Source organism: Geotrypetes seraphini, chromosome 3, assembly GCF_902459505.1.
Source record: "Geotrypetes seraphini chromosome 3, aGeoSer1.1, whole genome shotgun sequence".
NCBI lineage: Eukaryota > Metazoa > Chordata > Amphibia > Gymnophiona > Dermophiidae > Geotrypetes > Geotrypetes seraphini.
In genome coordinates, this window is record NC_047086.1 from 43,793,358 (window position 1) to 43,813,780 (window position 20,423).

The 20,423-nt window shown below is 41.8% G+C and overlaps 1 protein-coding gene across 7 annotated transcripts in view; it reads left to right on the forward strand.

The window, feature by feature from the left end:
* The window catches only part of LCA5 (lebercilin LCA5), a 92,035-nt gene extending 80,708 nt beyond the window's left edge, over nt 1–11,327 (forward strand). For all 7 annotated transcript variants that reach the window (XM_033939854.1, XM_033939848.1, XM_033939851.1 and 4 more), the window contains exon 8: nt 10,283–11,327. In XM_033939854.1, the coding sequence (XP_033795745.1) occupies nt 10,283–11,097 (815 nt within the window). In that variant the 3' untranslated portion in view covers nt 11,098–11,327. The remainder of the gene's footprint in view (nt 1–10,282) is intronic.
* Nucleotides 11,328–20,423: the final 9,096 nt, after the last annotated feature.

Consider the following 20,423-nt stretch of genomic DNA (forward strand, 5'->3'; position numbering starts at 1 on the left):
TTTACCCATCCCCCTTCTGTGATTCCACCACTGATAAATGAGTCTCCTGTATGAAATATAAATCCGCATTCTGTTGTTTCAGAAAAGCAAGCATATTTTCCTTCTTTATATGATGGTTAAGGCCATTAACATTTAGTGAAAAAGTTTAAGCTCCATTATATAATTTGTTTTTTAAGTAATCAGACATAAATAATCTAAAATAATTAGACACTATTACCAATAGACTAAAATTATGCACATAAAATACCCCTATACCAAATAATTCCTTCTCTACCCACCCCCAACCCGCCCATCCCAAATACTTAATAACAGTGTTAACTTGGTGACACACATATTAGATCAGGCAATGATAGACTCCATAAAGACCTTCTTAAAATCAACTTTCTAAATTAAGTCACACACAAAATATTTATGAGATATAATCATTCTTAGGAATTCTAATCCATTTCATAAATCACATATTAATAACAATTTAATAACTTTGTAAGCCTTTTTTTTTTTTTAAATTGCTGACTTACTTTTGTATTTAAAATGAAAAATCAATAATATAATCAAAATCCTTTTAATTTGAATATCAATTATATTATATCATACAAAATAAAGATTCATTAATAACCTCAATTAATTGATCATTTCTTATTTATGCTTAATTAAATCTTACATAAGATTTATTTATCAAATTCTTATACTCCATTTCAAATACATTAAAATCTAAAATCATATTTACTATATTAAATCATGATAAGATTAAGATTTAGCATCTATCAGTCAAGGAATATAATATAGTTCATTCAAATAAATCATTTAACTTAAATTAAATCTGTTTCTTAAGATACAGAAAACCAAAAGATTCCCATAAATATCATTAATCTAGATTAACTTAATCCATATAATCCATTCCATTATAAAAATCATCTTTATGAAACAAAAAACAACCTCCCCATCCTACGTTCTAGAACTGCATCCTTTGTAATTATATGAAGTATAAATATAATCCAATATAATATATCTTATTATTAGTGTGTTATGCATACTCATAACGCAATTTGTTTTTATTCTCCTGTCCTCTTTACAGCACCTACTCATTCTCCTCAACTGTTTCCCGCATACATCTCCAAGTTCCATCAAAAAAACATATTTGTTAACCAGTGTATGGAAATGAAACCTCATAATAAAATTTTACTCTGAAATTTCATCTCTGACCATTAGATGAAAACTACATTCACAGAAATGAGTGTATTGCAATAATCATCCTGTGTCTCGCAAAGTAACTAAAACTCATCTGTGAATAACAATATTTTAGAATTCTAATCTTCATCTATATTCCGAAATTCACAATAAAAGCTGAATGACTTTCACCTATTTAGATAACAGATCCTTCAGAGCCCGAAAAGCCCAAAGATTTGTGCCCTTTTTCCTTGCCATCATTATGACACAGCTGGCTCTAAAAGACAAGGGACCTGAACTCAGCACAACTTGCAATGTTACAGCCTGTCATCATAAATCTTACCAAAAAAGATCGTTTGGAATAAAAATCCCTCAGTCTATTGAAAAAAACTAATATTCCAAGTCAGAATAGGAATTACAGTGTTTATATGACAAGATTTATACTTATGAGAGTTTGTCTAATAAATATCTAAACATAAATCTGAGTTCATTGCAAGCTGACACCCAGTTTAATGAACCAACATAACCCTCCAAAGACAATGTTGCAACATGAGCTTATGCGATAATATTGGTCTTTTTATACAAAGGCAAATATCCACAGTGCACAGTGTATACAAGAGAAGGTACTGTGAGACACTCCTTGCCATCTCTTCAATATCGTGTTATTGCTTCATGCTTCTCCTCTTCCTCACTGGCTAGTATCACAACAAAGGCCTTGGGTGCATTTTGGAAGAGTGCTGCCCGATTCTGCTGTTCACCCTTCCTCACCAATGACCAAAGATGCAGAAAGCACAGGGATCAATCAGCTTATGCACCCCACGCATAACATAGGGGTCTCGCATCAGAACCTCCTTTGTCACTGGTTGAACCTGTCGATAATTACATTAAATGCAGATGTAAGCAAGGACAGTCCATATCGCCACCCGGATCTTGCGTAGTGGATTGAAGTGTCAAATTTCTCTCCCTCGTAATTCTGGGAGAATCAGTGCTGCAGGGCTTGCTCCGCTGTCAGGCGATCAGCAGGGTTCATTATCAGAAGGCAAAAGATCAGATCTTTAACATTGTCAGATCTGTCATCTCGTTCTGGTGAACGAAACTGGTAGCCACCTTCCATGATCATCCTCAGCATCAGTAACTGTTTACGATGCCAGAAAGGTGGAGACCCTACTAAATCCACCATTTCAGTAATTAAGTTCTTTTTTAGTTTGTAACATGTCTCCAAAAACTTCCACATTGGGTACATCCATTCATTCTGTCCAATCCTCTTATGCATATTCCTACTACCATTTATTCTTGCATGAACATCACTAAGCATAACAGCAGAACAGTACCCGCATTCATATCAAATATAAAAGGTAAATCCACAGCATTAGAGTTGCCAGTACTCCATTTTAGAATGTTTACTCCTAATATGATGAGCTCTTTGCAGGGACCGTTGACTCAGACCATTTAAATAAAGCTGCAAACATTCTATATCGTTGCCCTTAGAAATCAATGAAAATACTTCAATTTCCATATAAATATTCCTTAAGCTATCATCATCAGAAAGAGAGGACAACAAAACCAAACCACAAAGAATAGTAAAATTAAAATCCACAACCCTCCTTTAATCTTCACTGAGAAGAGTTATGTAGACCAGTGTTTTTCAACCACTGTTCCGCGGCACACTAGTGTGCCGCGAGATGTTGCCTGGTGTGCCGCAGGGCCGCCATCAGGGCAGTACTACCAGTCCTGCATTCAGGGGCCCGGAGCTGACAGGGGGCCCGAGGCAGGGGCGCCAGTAGCTCGCCAAGGCAAAGTGAGTCGATCACCCAGGACTCACTTTGTCTTGGCAATCTAATCTAACGAGCCGATAAGTCTTCTTCTCCCCGACGTCAATTCTGCAGTCGGAGAGGAAGTTCGGGCCAGCCAAACGCTGCCTGGCTGGGCGGAACTTCCTCTCCGATTGCAGAATTGACGTCAGGGAGAGCATATGTCGGCGTCGGCTTTGGGGCCTGTTATCCATTGGTGGGTCCTGTTCCCCGATGGCAGCGGCAGTGGCAGTGGCTTGGGGAACGGCAGGGAGAAAGAAAGAAAGGGGGCAGGCAGGGAAACGGAAGGAAAGAAGAGAAACAGAAAAAAAGAAAGAAAGGTCAGGGAGAGAGGAAGAAAAAGTTGGGGGAGGGAATGAGGTGTGGAGGAGAGAAAGCATACAGGCTGATAGAAGGGAAGAAAGATTGGATGCACAGTCAGAAGAAGAAAGTGCAACCAGAAATCACCAGACAAGGTAGGAAAAATGATTTTATTTTAAATTTAGCAAAGTGGAGGCAGTATTACCACAGTTTTCAAAGGAATTTGCCCAAATAACTTAATAGTTAACTGGGTAAATTCCCAGAGATGAAAACTTCCCTTCACTTACTATGCACAGTTCTGAATTTATATCTGCTGTCTATATTTTACAATATGGTCACCTTTTACTAAACCGCAATAGTGGTCTTTAGCGCAGGGAGCCTATGAGCGTCAAGAGCAGCGCTGGGCATTCAGCGCAGCTCCCTGCGCTAAAAACTGCTATTGTGGTTTAATAAAAAGAATGGAGGGTATATTTGTCTATTTTTGTATGCTATAAAAACCAAATACAGAGAGAGACTGAGAGCTGTTGACGAAGAGCTACGTGTGTGTCTTTCTTCGATTCCAGCCAGAATATCAGCTTTGTGTTCAGCCAAACAGGCCCAGGTTTCGCACTGAATAAAGTATTTTATAATTTTTCACTATTCTGTTTACTTAATATTTCATAATAAAGTAATTATAAAATACTTTCTTTGTGTTTATTTGATTCCTATTCAAGAGAATTACTTTATATATATTCAATATAGGCACAGAGTTAAATTTTTTAACATTTTCTAATGGTGGTGTGCCTCGTGATTTTTTTCATGAAACAAGTGTGCCTTTGCCCAAAAAAGGTTGAAAAACACTGATGTAGACATTGGCTGTTCCTGCTGCTGGATAAAGCTCTGTAACTTCTCTGGGTCATCGAAAGTGATTGTTTTATTGTCAACAGTAATTTTCATGAAAGCAGGATAAATTAAACTGTATTTAGTCCCCATCTCTTTCAATTGGGGTCTAAGATCCAAAAAGCTCTTTCTTTTTATTGCCTTGTTCCTGGCAAAGTCGGGTACAAAGTGTATATGGGCATCTTGATATTTTAAATTTTTATTCTGTTTTGCCAATTGAAAGATTTCTATAACCTGTTGATGCCTTAATAATTTAAAAATTAGTGGCCGAAGACCCCTTTGCTTCTCTGACCTTCTCGCAGGAATTCTGTGTGCCCTTTCAACTTCTATAGGAAACTTAGATTTTATCGGCAGGATTTTAGGTAGTATATTTTCAAGAAAGGAGATCACATTTCCTTTCTCCACCCCATCTGGTAGCCCTAGCAAACGTAAATTACTCCTCCTCTCACGATTTGAGCAGTCCTCCAGCTCACGAGTGAGTAACTCAATTTTCTTTCGGTCCATTTTGCTACAGCTAATTTCTGTTTCCACAGTGACCATTCTTTCTTCCATATTATTGGATTTCAATTCTAGCATTTCCATTTTCTTGTTCAAGGTTGAAACTTCCTCAGTTAAATCGTTAACTTTCTTTGCAATGCCCGATACAATTTCCTTAATCTCTTTCAATTCCTTTATATCCTCCGTCTCGCCATTCTTTAGAGCCGACTCCTGCTCTGTCTTTGCTCTCTTATTACTCCCGGATATTGCAAACACTGAGTCACTTTTATTTTGTTTCCCCGACGCCATTACACACTCTTATCCAATATTTAGCGCACAAAATTTAAAAAATTTCCTGCGACTTATAATACTTTCAGTGTCTTTCAATGCGGAGCTCACTCACTACCCAACCTTCTTCATGCGCGACCAAGCCACGCCCCTCAATTGTCGAGAACTTAAGAATTACATAAGAGTTGTTGAACTTAACGAGGTTACAAGAATTGTAACATTGCGTAAGAATTGTCGCAAGCATTACTTAAGAATTGTTGAGAACTTAAGAATTACATAATAATTGTCGAGAACTTAAGGAGTAACATGTTGGGTAATTAGAAACATTTTAGATTAGATAAGGGTGGAGTGTGTGGTAGGTGGAGTTCGGGAAGGAACTGGTCGTGTTAAACAGGTTTTATGTGTTTTTTGAGGAGTAGGGTTTTAGTTTCTTTTTTGAAGGCTTTGTAGTCTGTGGTCGTGGAAATAAAGAAGTAAATAAGAAAACAGGCAAATAAATGGGAGCATGGGGCAGGATTGGATGCCTAGGGGCCCTTGAAGAATTAATCCTGCCTTGTTACACACTGAGGCCAGGATTCTCAAAAACCCGTGTTAAAAAACAATGGTCTGCTAACGCAGCAAATCGAAAAAAGCAAGACATTCTTAAGAAATTGCGCATGAAAATGAGGTCAGCAGACAGCAGCGAAGATTCGCTAAATTTGCATATGCCCATCACTGGTGATAGCAATAGGCACATGCGCAGAAAAAAATGTCAAGGAAAAAAAAACCCAACAGCGGGAAAGATTCCCATATTCTCCCGCTGCCCTGAAATCCCGGTCACACGCCACCTCCCCACCCCCCCTGCAGTGGGAGAGATGCCCACTCTCCCCCACTAGCAAGTAACCCCCTTCCAAAGAACGCTCCCCTTCCTCGCCTCCAATGCCCCCCACCTCTGATGCCCCTTCCTTCAAAATAGATGCCTGGAGGGACGTGAACTTCCTCCTCCCAGCTGGCCTGCGTCGTGTAAAATGGGCCTTCCCCTCCCCAGTGCATCTTGGAATGCACCAGGGAGGGACATGAGACTAATTGTCCCAAGTTGTTTAAGGCCCCTCCCAAGGGATGCACCGGGAAGGATTCTAAGGCTCTGATTGGCCCGGACGCCCCACATGAGGGGACTTAGGCGGCCAGGCCAATCAGAGCCTTAGGCCACTTCCCGGTGCATCCAGGGAGGGACCTGAGGCTCTGATTGGCCCAGGTTGTATAAGGCCCTTCCCTCACCACTGTTCCTAGGTGAATGTTCACCGCCGCCGCTGCAATATTGTTTCTGGCAAGCAAAAAGTTTTTCTTGTTCCCTTGAAATGTGTTGGCAACTTGTTCAATAATTGTCCATTGCATATCAGAGAACAAATGGCCTGTTTCAATTGTATGATTTACCATGGGAGCATTTTGTCTTAGATGTTTCATGCAGCTTCTGTGTTCAGTGATCCGTACCCGAATAGCTCGAGTCGTGCTGGCAACATTTCTCTCATCTCTTCTACCTTCCAAAGTATTTAGATCAATGCTGTCTTGTTAAAATGTTTATTTTATTTTTATTTTTCCTCTAACTCTACTTTTCACTTCTCTATTACCCTCCAGGTACTTTAGTTAGATTGTGAGCCTTCGGGACAGTAAGGGAATTTTTCAAGTACCTTTCTTATTTCTAATCTTAATGTATATTTTCTGTAAACCGCTTAGAACCTAACGGATGTAGCGGTATATAAGAAATAAAAATAAATTACATTACATACAAGAAACTACAAGCACATTGTATAATATATACAACGTACATACTGTCACAAGATGTATTGCTTCGCAACTTGTATATTTGCTTGGTTCTAGGATGTATCCATTGATTTCCCTTCAAAGTTTGTTTGCATGCTAAACAATGACCACATGCCTTATGACCAGATATATCCTGAAGAGCATTCCTCCTCTCTTGGAAATTGGCCCGCACCAGCCTGTCCGCCAAATTTTCCCCCTAGAATAAGCTATGCAGGGATGTTCTTGAAATACGTCATAGAGTTGCAGAACATGCCAGTGCTTATGGATACTCGATGCAATTTTTTATGCTTGGGTGGAGTATGAGAGCACACAGACTTGTTTTGAATGGTCATTTGTCATAGGTCCCCCCAGAAGTAAATCTCTATTGGCATATTTCGCTCTGAGAAATGCTTTGTGAATAATCTTTCTGGGGTACCCTTTCCAATAATTTACGGGAACGTCGTTCTGCCTCCTTATAGAAATATTCAATAGAGATACAAATTCTCCGAATTTGTAAGAACTGCCCTATAGGTAAGGCCTTTCTAAGATTATGAGGATGACAACTGGAATATTTGAGATAGTTGTTTCTCTCCATGACTTTATGATGGACTCTAATATGTAATTCATTCTCATTCTTCACAACTTCTGTGTCCAAAAAGGTCACTTGATTCTGGTTGATGGAAGCAGTAAATTGTATGTGTGTGTCCTTGGTGTTCAGCCAAGAGAGGAAGATTTGTAGATCAGCAGAAGGACCTGTCAAGACCATGAACATGTTATCAATAAACCTGGTCCATAGTTTGATATTCTTGAAAAATTGAGAGATGTACAGATAATGTTCCTCAAATTTGGGCATATTCAAGTTGGCTATACTAGGGGCTGCCACTGTGCCCATGGCAACCCCCTGGCAATGAAGATAAAAATTGCCATTAAATTGAAAATAATTTCTTTGAAGAATCAGGTTGGTCAATGACATCAAAAATTCAGTAGGAGTATGGATCACTCCTATCCTAGATTTAAGAGTTTGTTGAACTATCTGAACAGCCTTCCCCTGGGGTATGTTACTATATAGGGACACTACATCGAGCGTGACAAGAATATCTGTTGGTTGTATTTCTGTTCTGTGTTCATGGTTGAAGCACCAGGAGTGGGACCACAGAAGACAAACACAAATAGGGATGGAGTAGGGTAGACCATGATCGATTTTCAGAGGATTGTGTTCATGAGAAGCTAGCTAAATTAAAGGTAGACAAAGTGATGGGGCCGGATGGTGTACATTTGAGGGTGCAGAAGGAATTAAGGGAAATTCCAGTTGCTCCGTTGACTGCCCTTTTCAATGCTTCTCTAGATTTGGGAATGGTACCAGAGGACTGGAGAAGGGCGGATGTGGTCTCTCTCCACAAAAGTGGAAGTAAGGAAGAAGCAGGGAATTACAGACCAGCAAGTCTGACTTCTGTGGTAAGCAAATTAATGGAAACATATTTAAAACATAGAATGATGAAGTTTCTGGAATCCAGTGGATTACAGGACCAAAGGCAACATGGATTCACTAGAGGTAGGTCTTGTCAGACAAATCTGATCAATTTCTTTGACTGGGTGACCAGAGAATTGGATAGAGGATGTGCGCTAGATGTGGTGTATTTAGATTTTAGCAAAGGTTTTGACAGTGTTCCACGCAGATATCTAATAAATAAACTGAGTGCCCTTGGGATGGGCCCCAAAGTGACAGGCTGGGTCAAGAACTGGTTGAGTGGAGAGCAACAGAGAGTAGTGATCAATGGAGATCTCTCTGAGGAAAGGGATGTTACCAGTGGTATGACTCAAGGTTCTGTTCTTGGGCCTGTTCTTTTTAACATTTTTATAAGTGATATTGCTGAAGGGCTTTCAGGTAAGATTTGTCTCTTTGCGGATAATACCAAAATCTGCAATAGAATAGACATACTGGATGGTGTGAATAACATGAAGAAAAACCTAGTGAAGCTTGAAGAATGGTCTGAAATTTGGCAGCTAAAATTTAATGCTAAGAAATGCAAAGTCATGCATTTGAGCTACAAAAACCCGAAAGAACGGTACAGTTTAGGGGGTGAAGAACTTATGTGCACGACAGAAGAGCGGGACTTAGGTGTGATTGTATGTAATGATCTTAAGATGGCAAACAGGTTGAAAAGGTGATGGCGAAAGCTAGAGGGATGCTAGGTTGAATAGGAAGAGGTATGGCCAATAGGAAAAAGGAAATATTGATGCCCCTCTATAAGAACATAAGAATAGCCTTACTGGGTCAGACCAATAGTCCATCATGCCTAGTATCCCGTTCTCACAGTGGCCAATCCAGGTCACTAGTACCTGGCCAAAACCTAAGGAATAGCAATATGCCATGCTTCCGATCCAGGGCAAGCAGTGGCTTCCCCCATGTCTCTGGTGAGATCTCATTTAGAATATTATGGACAATTCTGGAGACCGCGCCTTCAAAAAGCTATAAAAAGGATGGAGTTGGTCCAGAGGAAGGCTACTAAAGGGGTGCATGGTCTTCATCATAAGGCATATGGAGACAGACTCAATGTGTTGGAGGAAAGGCGGGAAAGGGGAGATATGATAGACGTTTAAATGCCTACGTGGCTTAAATGTGCACAAGTTGAGTCTTTTTCATTTGAAATGAAGCTCTGGAATGAGAGGACATAGGATGAATTGAGACGTGATAGGCTTCGGAGTAATCTAAGGAAATACTTTTTTATAGAAAGGGTGATGGATGCGTGGAATGGTCTTCCAGAGGAGGAAGTGGAGACAGAGACTGTGTCTGAATTCATGGGATGGGCACGTGGGATCTTTTAGAGAGAGAGAGGAAGAGATAATGGTTACTGCAGATGGGCAGACTAGATGGGCCATTTGTCCTGTTCTGCCATAATGTTTCTATGTTTCTCTCTTGGGGCCTATTCTATAAATCATTTTGGCCCTCTGATGTTGCTAGTGGCACAAGGCAAAAGTTGCGAGATTCCAGAGTCGTTGTCCCAGCATGCTGGAATAAAAGGTAGGGAAGAGGGTTTTTTAAATTTTAATTTATTTATATACCGCTTATATCCTAAGTACTGAGGTTATAGCTCTAACCACTGCGCCACACACTACAAACTGCTGTTTTCAATTCTGTTTGTAAATGTTAAAATCTATATAAAAGTTCACATTTTGTTGTATAATTTGATTTTGTAATAGCCTTCAGCACATAAGGAAAGACCATGTGCAGAGATGCACAGCAAGACAGGGTCATAGTAACATAGTAAATGACAGCAGATAAAAGACCTGTGTGGTCCTCTGTTTCTTTCTACCTCAGATCAAAAGACTCAAAGCTCCAGTAAAATGATAGAACAGAAGGAGAGTGAACACATGGATCTGGAGTGGAACAAGGGGTGTAGGCTCTATATGACACTATATACATTCATTTTTTAAATTCTGTGGCCCAACAGAGAGAGAAGGGCATGAAGATAAGGGAAAAAAAACCATGGTAGTAGGAATTGGGAGAGTGATAAGGACATGAATTCTTGTTTATTTTGCTTCTTGTCAATGTGCATACTAAAACCACACTTTTTTTTCAGAATGGGAAAAAGAAGAATTTGAAAGAATACAAAAAGAAAACACTTCCTTCCTGGGAAATGTGGAAAAAGAAGAAAAGGTTAAGTTGGAGACAGAGGTGTATAAGATGGAAAATGAAAGGCTAGACTTTGACAAATTAGAAGAAAGGCGCATGAAAGAGATGTTGCTTTCAAGGATGAATGAAATTGACAAAGAAAATCAAGGCACTTACTCTGACATGTTTAATGAAAAATCTTCTTCTCAAGTGCAACTCTCAGATTCAGTGTCAGAAAAAAAAAATAAAACCTACAAGTTCTCCGAGTCCACACAAAAACTGTTTAATGGTCTTCCTGTATATGGCAACAGTGAAACCAGCACAAAGGCAGAAGGACAGGGACGCAGAAGCTTAATGGCCATGGAGTCCAGTAGTGATTTGGCATTTGGCAGTTATGCACCTTCTTTTGGAAAACGTTCAGGGAGATCCAGTAATTTTAATCAAAAAAGTGATATTTTAGAAGAAAAACCTGCTAGCAATATAGATGCTAATATCCAGAAAGAAAAAAAGTCCAATCTAATGGAGCAACTGTTTGGAGGTGGTGCTAGTGCCAGCACTACAAATTCTTCAAAACTCAATGATTCTGCTTCAGGCAAGGTTGACTTTGAAGCTAGCCATTCCCTCCCTTGGAATAAAGGGAGCAAAGTCAGAGCAAAAGATGATCCTGTCTTTTCAAGTGAAGGGAAAAATATAAACTCCATGCACCGTGTACCACATGCAAGCAGACCATCAGTAAAAGTTGTGAATTCTTTAGATGATGAAATAGAAGAAGTGGTGGTGTGAGAATTGTACAATTCATTTTCCCAAATATATATAGAAATGTTTCACTACAGTATTTATTACTTCATCTGTTTAAATTCTCATAATTAAAAAAAAAGCCCTTTTAAAAGAGTGATTTTGAAAAGTAGCAGTATATATATATATTTGTATAATGCATAGTCTTCAGAATCCTCCTGATCGTACAGTACTGATTTTTGTAAAGGATCATTTTAATAAATGCTTTTTTAAAGTACCGTCTAAGATAATGGTTAAATGCAGAAATTGCCTTAAACATTTTGTAGATATTTCTGAGCTATGAGCTTGGATATTTATTTCCTCATTTGTTATTTTGGTCTTGATATTTCTCCCTACTTTTTATCTTTATACTGTAATAATTGGCATCACAGTTCCTTTGAATACAACTAGGTGAGATCAAGCAGGACAATAACTATTTTAACAGCTTAAATTTGTATTGTACGTTCCAGTAGATGCCACAAAAAATTACTGGGATAGATGTGTGACATAAAAGGATAGAATTTATATGGGTAAGACAATGAGCATCTGGATTCAGTGTTCCCCTATGGTTTCAACTGATGGAGCTGCCCTTTTAGCTATGTGATAAAGTTTCTGCATTGATGATTGAGATTCTGGAATTTGTAATTGGAAAACTAGCAACGATTCCTAATTCACTGTAGCATATTTGATGCCATATTTCCTCTCTTCTGAATTCCAAAGAAGTTTCAAAGGAAAGAGAGGGGAAACATTCATTATTACTGCAGTACATTTGGATTAATATTAGTACATGGCTTTTATTCCGTAAAGTTCCTGAGCTGCAGAAATGATTAAATACCTGGAAATACTTTGGTATCTATCTTTTATTCCAGGACAAGCAGGCAGCATATTCTCAACAGTGGGTGACGTCACCGACAGAGCCCCGCAGCGGACAACCTCGAAAGCAGACTTGCTTGAAGATCTTTATAAGAGCTTCTGAGTGCTGCACTGCGCATGCGCAAGTGCCTTCCCGCCCGAGTTAGGGTGCGCGTCTCCTATGAGAAACCTTAGTTCAACGTTTTCCACGGAGCCGAGAAGTCCTGTTCTTTTAGCTCTGCAGCCTTCGTTGCCTTCTCTCACTGCAGCTTTTGTTATTTTATTAGTCGCTGTGCTTGCGTTTCATTGTTCCTTTTTTCTTATTCAATTTTTTTTTTTTTAAACCTTTCATTTTTTTATTTTTTCTTCCGGCAGCGGCCTTCCAGCCTAGGCCTGGCCGCTTACCTCTTTCGGTACGTCGGTCTTCGTTTTTTCTATGTTCCAGCCTCTAACCGGGTTTAAAAAGTGTAGCCAGTGCAACAAGACCCTTTCAATCACCGATCCTTATAGTCGGTATATTGTTTGCCTGAGTCCTGAACATTGTCTCGACGCTTGTTCGCGCTGTGCTACCCTCCAACCTCGGGCCCTTCATCGGCGCCATGCCAAGCTGCTCCAAATTTTGGCACGATGGACCAGCCAACTGACAAGGTCTCGACCTCAGCTTCGGGGACGGCCTCAACCTCGACTCCAGCTTCTGCCTCCACCAAGACCTTGACTCCTTCGGTCTCGAAGGCCTCGGCGGCAGCTCCTCTGAAGACCTCGACGGGTAAGTCTCCTGTCTCTCCTTCAGGTACTACTCCTAAAAAGCCTCCAGAGTCACAGGCATCCCAGGCCATATCTGCCGGCCTACCTGCCTCAACTAGACCTCCAGCTAAGCGTGCCTCCAAGCATCGGGAATACTCAACCTCGAGGTCACCCTCCTTGGAGCGCACTGCTGCACCTTCGAGACCTGATCCTTTGTCTCGGTGCCCATGTTCGAGGACATGTTAAAAGCCATTCTGACCACACAAATTTCCTCGGTCATGGCTCAACTCCTCCTGTCCTCGACCCTGCTTCCTGTGAGCCAGCCTGAGCGGCAGTCTGAGACCCCGGTGGAAGCACCTAGAGGCAAGCCTCGGAAGTCTCGCCGTTTCTCATCCAGTGACTCTTCACCCTACTCCTCGGACACAGTCTCCTCCACCATGACCGAAGCATCGCTCGAGGCATCTCGCTTCCAAGCTTCCTCAGGAGACAGCTCTACAACAGAAACCCTCGCCTTCTCTGGATACTGAGACTTCTATGCCTCGTTTATCCAAGGCTACTGAGACTTCTTCCAAATCTAAACATAAGTCTCGCAAAGCTATTACACCGGCTGCTTCTCTTCGAAGTCCATTCAGGTCGAGGACTCCTCCATCGAGACCGCCTCCGAGGGAGCCTTCTCCTCCTGCCTCGACCCAATCTGTTCCTCGAACCCCGGGAACTTCACCATCGAGGGTTTTGAAGCGCAAATACTCACTGACTCCTCCTCATGCAGGTAGTGCAGCTTCATAGAAACATAGAAACTGTGCGCCTGGACTCTGAGCCTCTGTCTCAGTATTCCAGAGAGGCTTCTCCCTCCTACTCAGTAGTTCCTCGGTCTCGCACTCCATTTCTGGAAGGTGCCTCGACCTCGAAGTCTGCCTCTTTTGCCAGGTTCGTCTTCGAAATGGGAAAAGCTCTTCAACTTGATCTCCACTCTGATTCCAAGTATACACCTGAATACTTGGCCAACATGGAGTTGCCTCATCCACCCAAGGAGACTTTGAGGCTTCCTATGACTCCAGTCTTGAAGCAAACTTTCTTAAGGAATATGGAAACTCCTTATTCCATCACAGCCATTCCATCCAAGCTGGAATCCAGGTATCGCACAGTACCTTGCAAAGGCTTCGAGAAATGTCAATTATCCCATCAGTCTTTGGTGGTGGAATCTTCTTTAAAGAAAGCTCATCCATCCAAGCTTTACGCAGGCAGGGAGGGCCGTACCATGGACAAGTTTGGCTGCAGATTATACCAGAATTCCATGATGGTTAACAGAATTCTCAATTATAACTACATTTTCACGGCTTATTTTAACCATTTCCTCAAATTATGGCCTAAATTCTACCCGGCTCTTGAGAAACAAAGTCTTCCAGAATTCAAACAGATCATCAGAACTCTGTCTCAACTTTGCCTCTTCATGTTGCAAGCCACATACGATGCTTTTGAGCTCTATTCTAGAGTTTTGGCCTTTGCAGTAGCCATGCGCCGTCTCGCCTGGCTCCGCATTGTTGATATGGATCCAAATCTGCAGGACCGTCTAGCAAACTTGCCTTGCCAGGGAAATGAACTCTTTGATGATTCTATTGAAGCTGCTACAAAGTGCCTCTGAACATGAGCGCTATTTTGCTTCCTTGATTCGGCCGAAGCCTAAGACTCCTCCTGCTCGGCCATACAAGCAACCACCACGTCGTTGTCGTTTTTGGGGATACCAGCTTTCTCCAGGCCTCCGCCTAGAAGGCCTCCACAGCAACAACGACAGCAGAAGGGTCAGACTCCTGCTGCGACTAAACCAGCTCAGTCTTTTTGACATTCCCAGTCTAAGCATACCAACCTCCCTGCATCAAAGTTCTCTTCTGCCCATAGGAGGTCATCTTCACCAATTTTATCACCAGTGGGAGATGATCACCTCAGATCTCTGGGTTCTCACCATCCTTCGGGAGGGATACTCACTTCATTTTCTTCAGGTGCCTCCAGATCGCCCTCCAAGAGAGTGTCCTTCCAATTTGTCGCCACTTCCCCTTCTGCAGGAAGCTCAGGCTCTTCTTCGCCTTCGAGCTGTCGAGGAGATTCCTCTAAACCAACGGGACATGGGCTTTTATTCCCGTTATTTTCTAGTCCCAAAGAAGACGGGGGATTTGCGACCCATTCTGGACCTCAGAGCCCTCAACAAATTTCTAGTCAAAGAGAAATTTCAGATGCTATCTTTACCAACCTTATATTTTCTGGTGGATCAGGGAGATTTGCTATGTTCTCTGGATCTCAAAGAGGCTTACACTCATATCCTGATTCATCCAGCCTCTTGCAAATATCTTCGATTCAGGGTGGGGAATCTTCATCTACAATACAGAGTTCTTCCTTTCGGACTCGCCTCATCCCCCAGAGTCTTCATGAAATATCTGGTGGTGGTAGCTACAGCCCTCCATGCCCAGGGTCTTCAAGTTTTTCCATACCTGGACGACTGGCTTATCAAGGCCCCCTCTCAACAAGGGGTTATTGCAGCGACCCAACAGACTATTATGTTCCTCCAAAGTCTGGGGTTCGAAGTCAACTTTCCCAAATCCCAGCTGACCCTATCTCAGTCTCTCCAGTTCATTTGGGCCACTCTAGACACTGTCCAGCTCAGAGCGTTTCTACCTCTACCACGTCGGGATACCCTCATTCGCCTTTGCCATCAAGTGTCTCATCTCACATCAATTTCAGCAAGACAAATTATGGTTCTCCTTGGTCACATGGCTTCTACAGTTCATGTGACTCTTTTTGCCAGACTTCACCTTTGCATACCTCAGTGGAACCTGGCATCTCAGTGGCAACAAGCTACCGACCCGCTTTCTCAACAAATTACAGTAACTCCTTTGTTGAATAAGTCTCTCCACTGGTGGATGCTCCCTTCCAATCTTTCCAGAAGTTTGCTGTTCCACAATCTCCCTCATCAGAAAGTTCTCACAACAGACTCGTTAACCTATGCATGGAAGCCCATCTCGACGGACTCCGTACCCAAGGTCACTGGACTCCTGCGGGACCGTCTTTGTCACATCAATCTGTTGGAACTCAGAGCGATTTTCAATGCTCTCAAAGCTTTTCAACACCTTCTTCACAATACCGTAGTCCTTGTCCGGACGGACAACCAAGTCGCCATGTACTATGTCAACAAACAGGGAGGTACGGGATCTCACTCCCTTTGTCAAGAAGCTCTGAAGCTGTGGAATTGGGAATCCATCAGAACATCTTTCTCAGAACTGCATATATTCAAGGTCAGCACAACTGTCTGGCGGACAAATTGAGTCGTCTTCTGCAACCTCACGAATGGACACTCAATTCCTCGCCACTACGACAGCTGTTTGCTCAGTGGGGGACCCCTCAGATAGACTTCTTTGCGTCTCCCCTCAACAACAATCTGCCTCAGTTCTGCTCTCAAATATACTCTCCCCAGCGCCTCGAGGCAGATGCTTTTCTCCTGGATTGGACGGGTCACTTTCTCTATGCCTTCCCTCCATTCCCTCTGATTCTCAAAACTCTTATCAAGCTCAAGACAGAACATGCCACCATGATTCTGACAGTTCCTTGGTGGGCCAGACAACCGTGGTACTCCCTTCTACTTCAACTCAGCACCAGGGAGCCTCTGCTTCTACCAATTTTTCCCTCTGCTTATTCAGAGTCAAGGATCCTTGCTACATCCCAACCTGCAGTCTCTATACTTAACAGCTTGGTACCTTTCAACCTAACAGACTCTATACAGTTCTCTCAGTCTGTACAAGATATTTTGGTAGCTTCCAGAAAGCCGTCCACTCGGCAGTGTTACGGCCAGAAATGGACTAGATTTTCTGCTTGGTGTTCCACTCGCCATATGGAGCCAATGTCTACCTCCTTGGCTTCTGTTTTGGATTATTTACTTAACTTATCACAATCTAGACTTCAGTCTACATCTATCCGAGTCCATCTCAGTGTGATTGATGATTTTCATCAGCCTCTTGATGGGAAATCTCTGTCTGCACGTTCTATGGTTTCCCGCTTTATGAAAGGACTTTTTAATGTTCATCCACCACTTAAACCACCCCCAGTGGTCTGGGATCTCAATGTTGTCTTGGCTCAATTGATGAAGCCTCCATTTGAACCAATTGATCTTGAGTACCTTACTTGGAAAGTAGTTTTCCTGATTGCCCTCACGTCTGCTCAAAGAGTCAGTGAGTTACAAGCTTTAGTTGCGGATCCACCTTTCACAGTTTTCCACCATGACAAAGTGGTCCTCCGTACTCATCCAAAATTCTTACCTAAAGTTGTTTCAGAATTTCACATCAATCAATCTATTGTTCTTCCAGTATTTTTTCCAAAGCCTCATTCTCACCCTGGAGAAGTGGCTCTCCATACTTTGGACTGCAAGCGTGCCTTGGCTTTCTATTTGCAACGCACTCAACCTCACAGAACATCCCCACAACTTTTCATCTCCTTCGATCCAAATAAGTTGTGGCACCCTGTCTCGAAGCGAACCATCTCCAACTGGATGGCTGCTCTTTCTGCTATGCTCAGGCTGGTCTCCCTCTGCAGGGTCAAGTCACGAGCCACAGAGTTAGAGCTATGGCGGCGTCTGTAGCTTTCCTCAGATCAACTCCTATTGAGGAAATCTGCAAAGCTGCCACTTGGTCCTCGGTTCATACAATCACCTCTCATTACTGTCTGGATACTTTCTCCAGAAGGGATGGCCATTTTGACCAATCTGTTTTGCAAAATCTTTTTTCTTAAACTTGCCAACTCTTCCTCCATCCCATTATGCTTAGCTTGGAGGTCACCCACTGTTGAGAATATGCTGCCTGCTTGTCCTGGAATAAAGCACAGTTACTTACCGTAACAGTTGTTATCCAGGGACAGCAGGCAGATATTCTGACAACCCACCCTCCTCCCCTGGTTGGCTTCTTAGCTAGGCACCTGAACTGAGGTTCCTCACAGGAGATGCGTATCCTAACTCGGGCAGGAAGGTACTCGCGCATGCGCAGTGCAGCACTCGGAAGCTCTTACAAAGATCTTCAAGCAAGTCTGCTTTCCAGGCTGTCCGCTGCGGGACTCCATCGGTGACATCACCCTCTGTTGAGAATATCTGCCTGCTGTCCCTGGATAACAACTGTTACGGTAAGTAACTGTGCTTTCTCATGCTGCATACTATATAGGTGTATATCAGCAGTATAACATAATAGAGACTAGTGGACATTAAGGAGGCAATTTTCATTTAGCTGCATAGATTATTTTTGAAAATTCACCCAAAATATATGCTATGCTGTCTCCCTCTCCCCGTTTATTTTATTTTTTTCTTTTCCTTGCTTTATATTATTTTTCAATATTTTATGTTTATTTTATTCTGTTTTGTTAACTATTTCATTTTTAATCCGTTTCTTTTGGCCCTGGATTAAATAGATCCTCAAAAAATTAAGATCGTTTTGACCATAGGCTCCTGTCTAACGGTCAGGAGGGCTTTCTACCTGCTCCCGCCATCTGGTTCCACGGTGGCGATTCTGGGGTGCTGGCTTGGATGGAGGGATTGGAGTTGGGCTCCTTTGACTCCTCGGGTGCCCACAAAAACACTCCTTGATTTTAAATGGTTACAAAACCAAACTTTATTGGAATGGAATATTCTTTCACCTTTGAGGCTACAGTTTCATCAACTCATAAAGTTTCATATGGTATCTGTTGATTACATACACTCGATGTGCACCCCGCCTGTTACTTGGCAAACATCGATACGATAATCAAGCTCAGACCAGACTTTCCGATGCACAAGCTTCAGTGATGTGTTCCTGCAGATCATCCATAGATGTGGGTAGTGGAGGTACATACACTCTGTCTTTCATGTACCTCCAAAGGAAAAAGTCACAAACAGTAATGTCTGATCTCGGGGGCCACTTGAGGAACACCTGGTCATTTTGTCGCATTGTGTAGTCTGAAGGTTGTAACTTCTGCATCAATTGCAGCTTATAAGGGTGAAAGTGCAAGCGATTGTGTAAGATCTTGCTAACCATACTTTTTGGGACTTGTATTTGCTGTCATCTTATTTATAAACATATTCCAATAAGTTTTGATTTTGTAACCATTTAAAATCAAGGAGTGTTTTTGTGGGCACCCTGTATGTATGTAGGTACACTGTTGAAAGCGCACAGGACATTGGCATGCCAACAATCCCGCCCTGAATTTTGCATGCAGGACAAATGCGCGCCACCAATTTGAGGCCTTTCAGTTTCTGTTCTGAAGGGGGGACTACACTTAAAACTCCTCACGTTCCTGTTGGGGGGTAGTTTGGGAGGAACCCCCGTTCTCCTTCCTGTTTTCAGTGTGTGTAGTGCAAGAGCACAAGGAGTTGTAAGTGAAGTGGGGCACGCTTTTGACAGGTCACTGTGTATATATGTATGTGTTTGTGTGTATTCTTATTCTCCTGCAACACTTTTGTTGCACTTGTTTATGGGTATTTGCTTTAATGCCTATCAAGCTAAAAAGTACAGCAAAATGTTCACAATTAAGGGGGAAAGTTAATTTAAATATAATCCTTTTATGGTGGTACATATGATGTGCCCAAGATCACTAGGAGAGAGTAATGCAATATTATATATAATTTTTCAGATTTTTTTTTTTTTCACAATCTTCATTGGTTACCTGTAAAAGCACATATTCTATGGTATTTAAACTGGCATGTGTTATTTCACTACTTGCATGCCAGTCCAGCAGAACCTCTCATTCATCTTCTCATTTTTAATGCCAAGACAGGCATTTAGCAAAAACACGCTCACTGCCAGGTTTAATAATTGACATGAATGGGGTTTACATTAACCTTTTCCTATCGTGTGTCCCAGATGACGGGACATTCCAAAAAATGTCGTTGCCATCGTATGTCCCATCTATTGGGCCATTGTGTTTACAATAGCCGTAAATGATAACGGTGAATAATACAAAACTTTGCTAAAATAATTACAATTGGAACCAGCGTAATGTAAGATTTATTACAATAGGAAAAGGTTAATGCACATTAGTAAATCTAACACTTAGGTCAGTGGTCAGCAAACCGTGGCTCGCGAGCTGCATGTGGCTCTTTAGCCACTTGAGTGCGGCTCGCAGCTCTGCTAACTAGAGCAGGGGTGCCCAACCTTCTTCCCTTTCTCATAAAGAGGACGCTGAAGTGCCGGGCCAACCAACCTTCCCCACCCGACGTCAATTCTGACGTCAGAGAGGAAGTTCCGGGGCCAGCCAATTGCTCTGAAAAGAGGACATGTCCAGGTAAATCCAGACATCTGGTAACCCTAGGCTAGTGGGGAGAGAGATGTCAGACTATGGGTGTAAGAGAGAGGGGTGGGATTTAGAGGGAGACAAAACTGCAGTTGGAGTGAGGGAGGGAATTGAGGAAGTTGGAGCGAGAAAAGGCAAATAGAAATTTCAGGCCTTATGATAGGGGAATTCTTTTTTATAATTATTTATTAATTTATAAATTTTTACAATCGCGGTCAAAACAATGGGAAAAAATACCATGTAAAACAAAATATGACAATATTTGGATAGTAAATCATAATACAAAGGTACAGTTTACATTACATAGTATAAGTTAGTACACAATCTAATGAAGACGGAGCTGAATATTTGCTGAAATTAACTATCAGAAATTGAAAACTAGAAAAACCAGAAGGAGGCTTGACTGAACAATTCCTCTCTGAATGGATTAGAAAGAAGCTGAATAA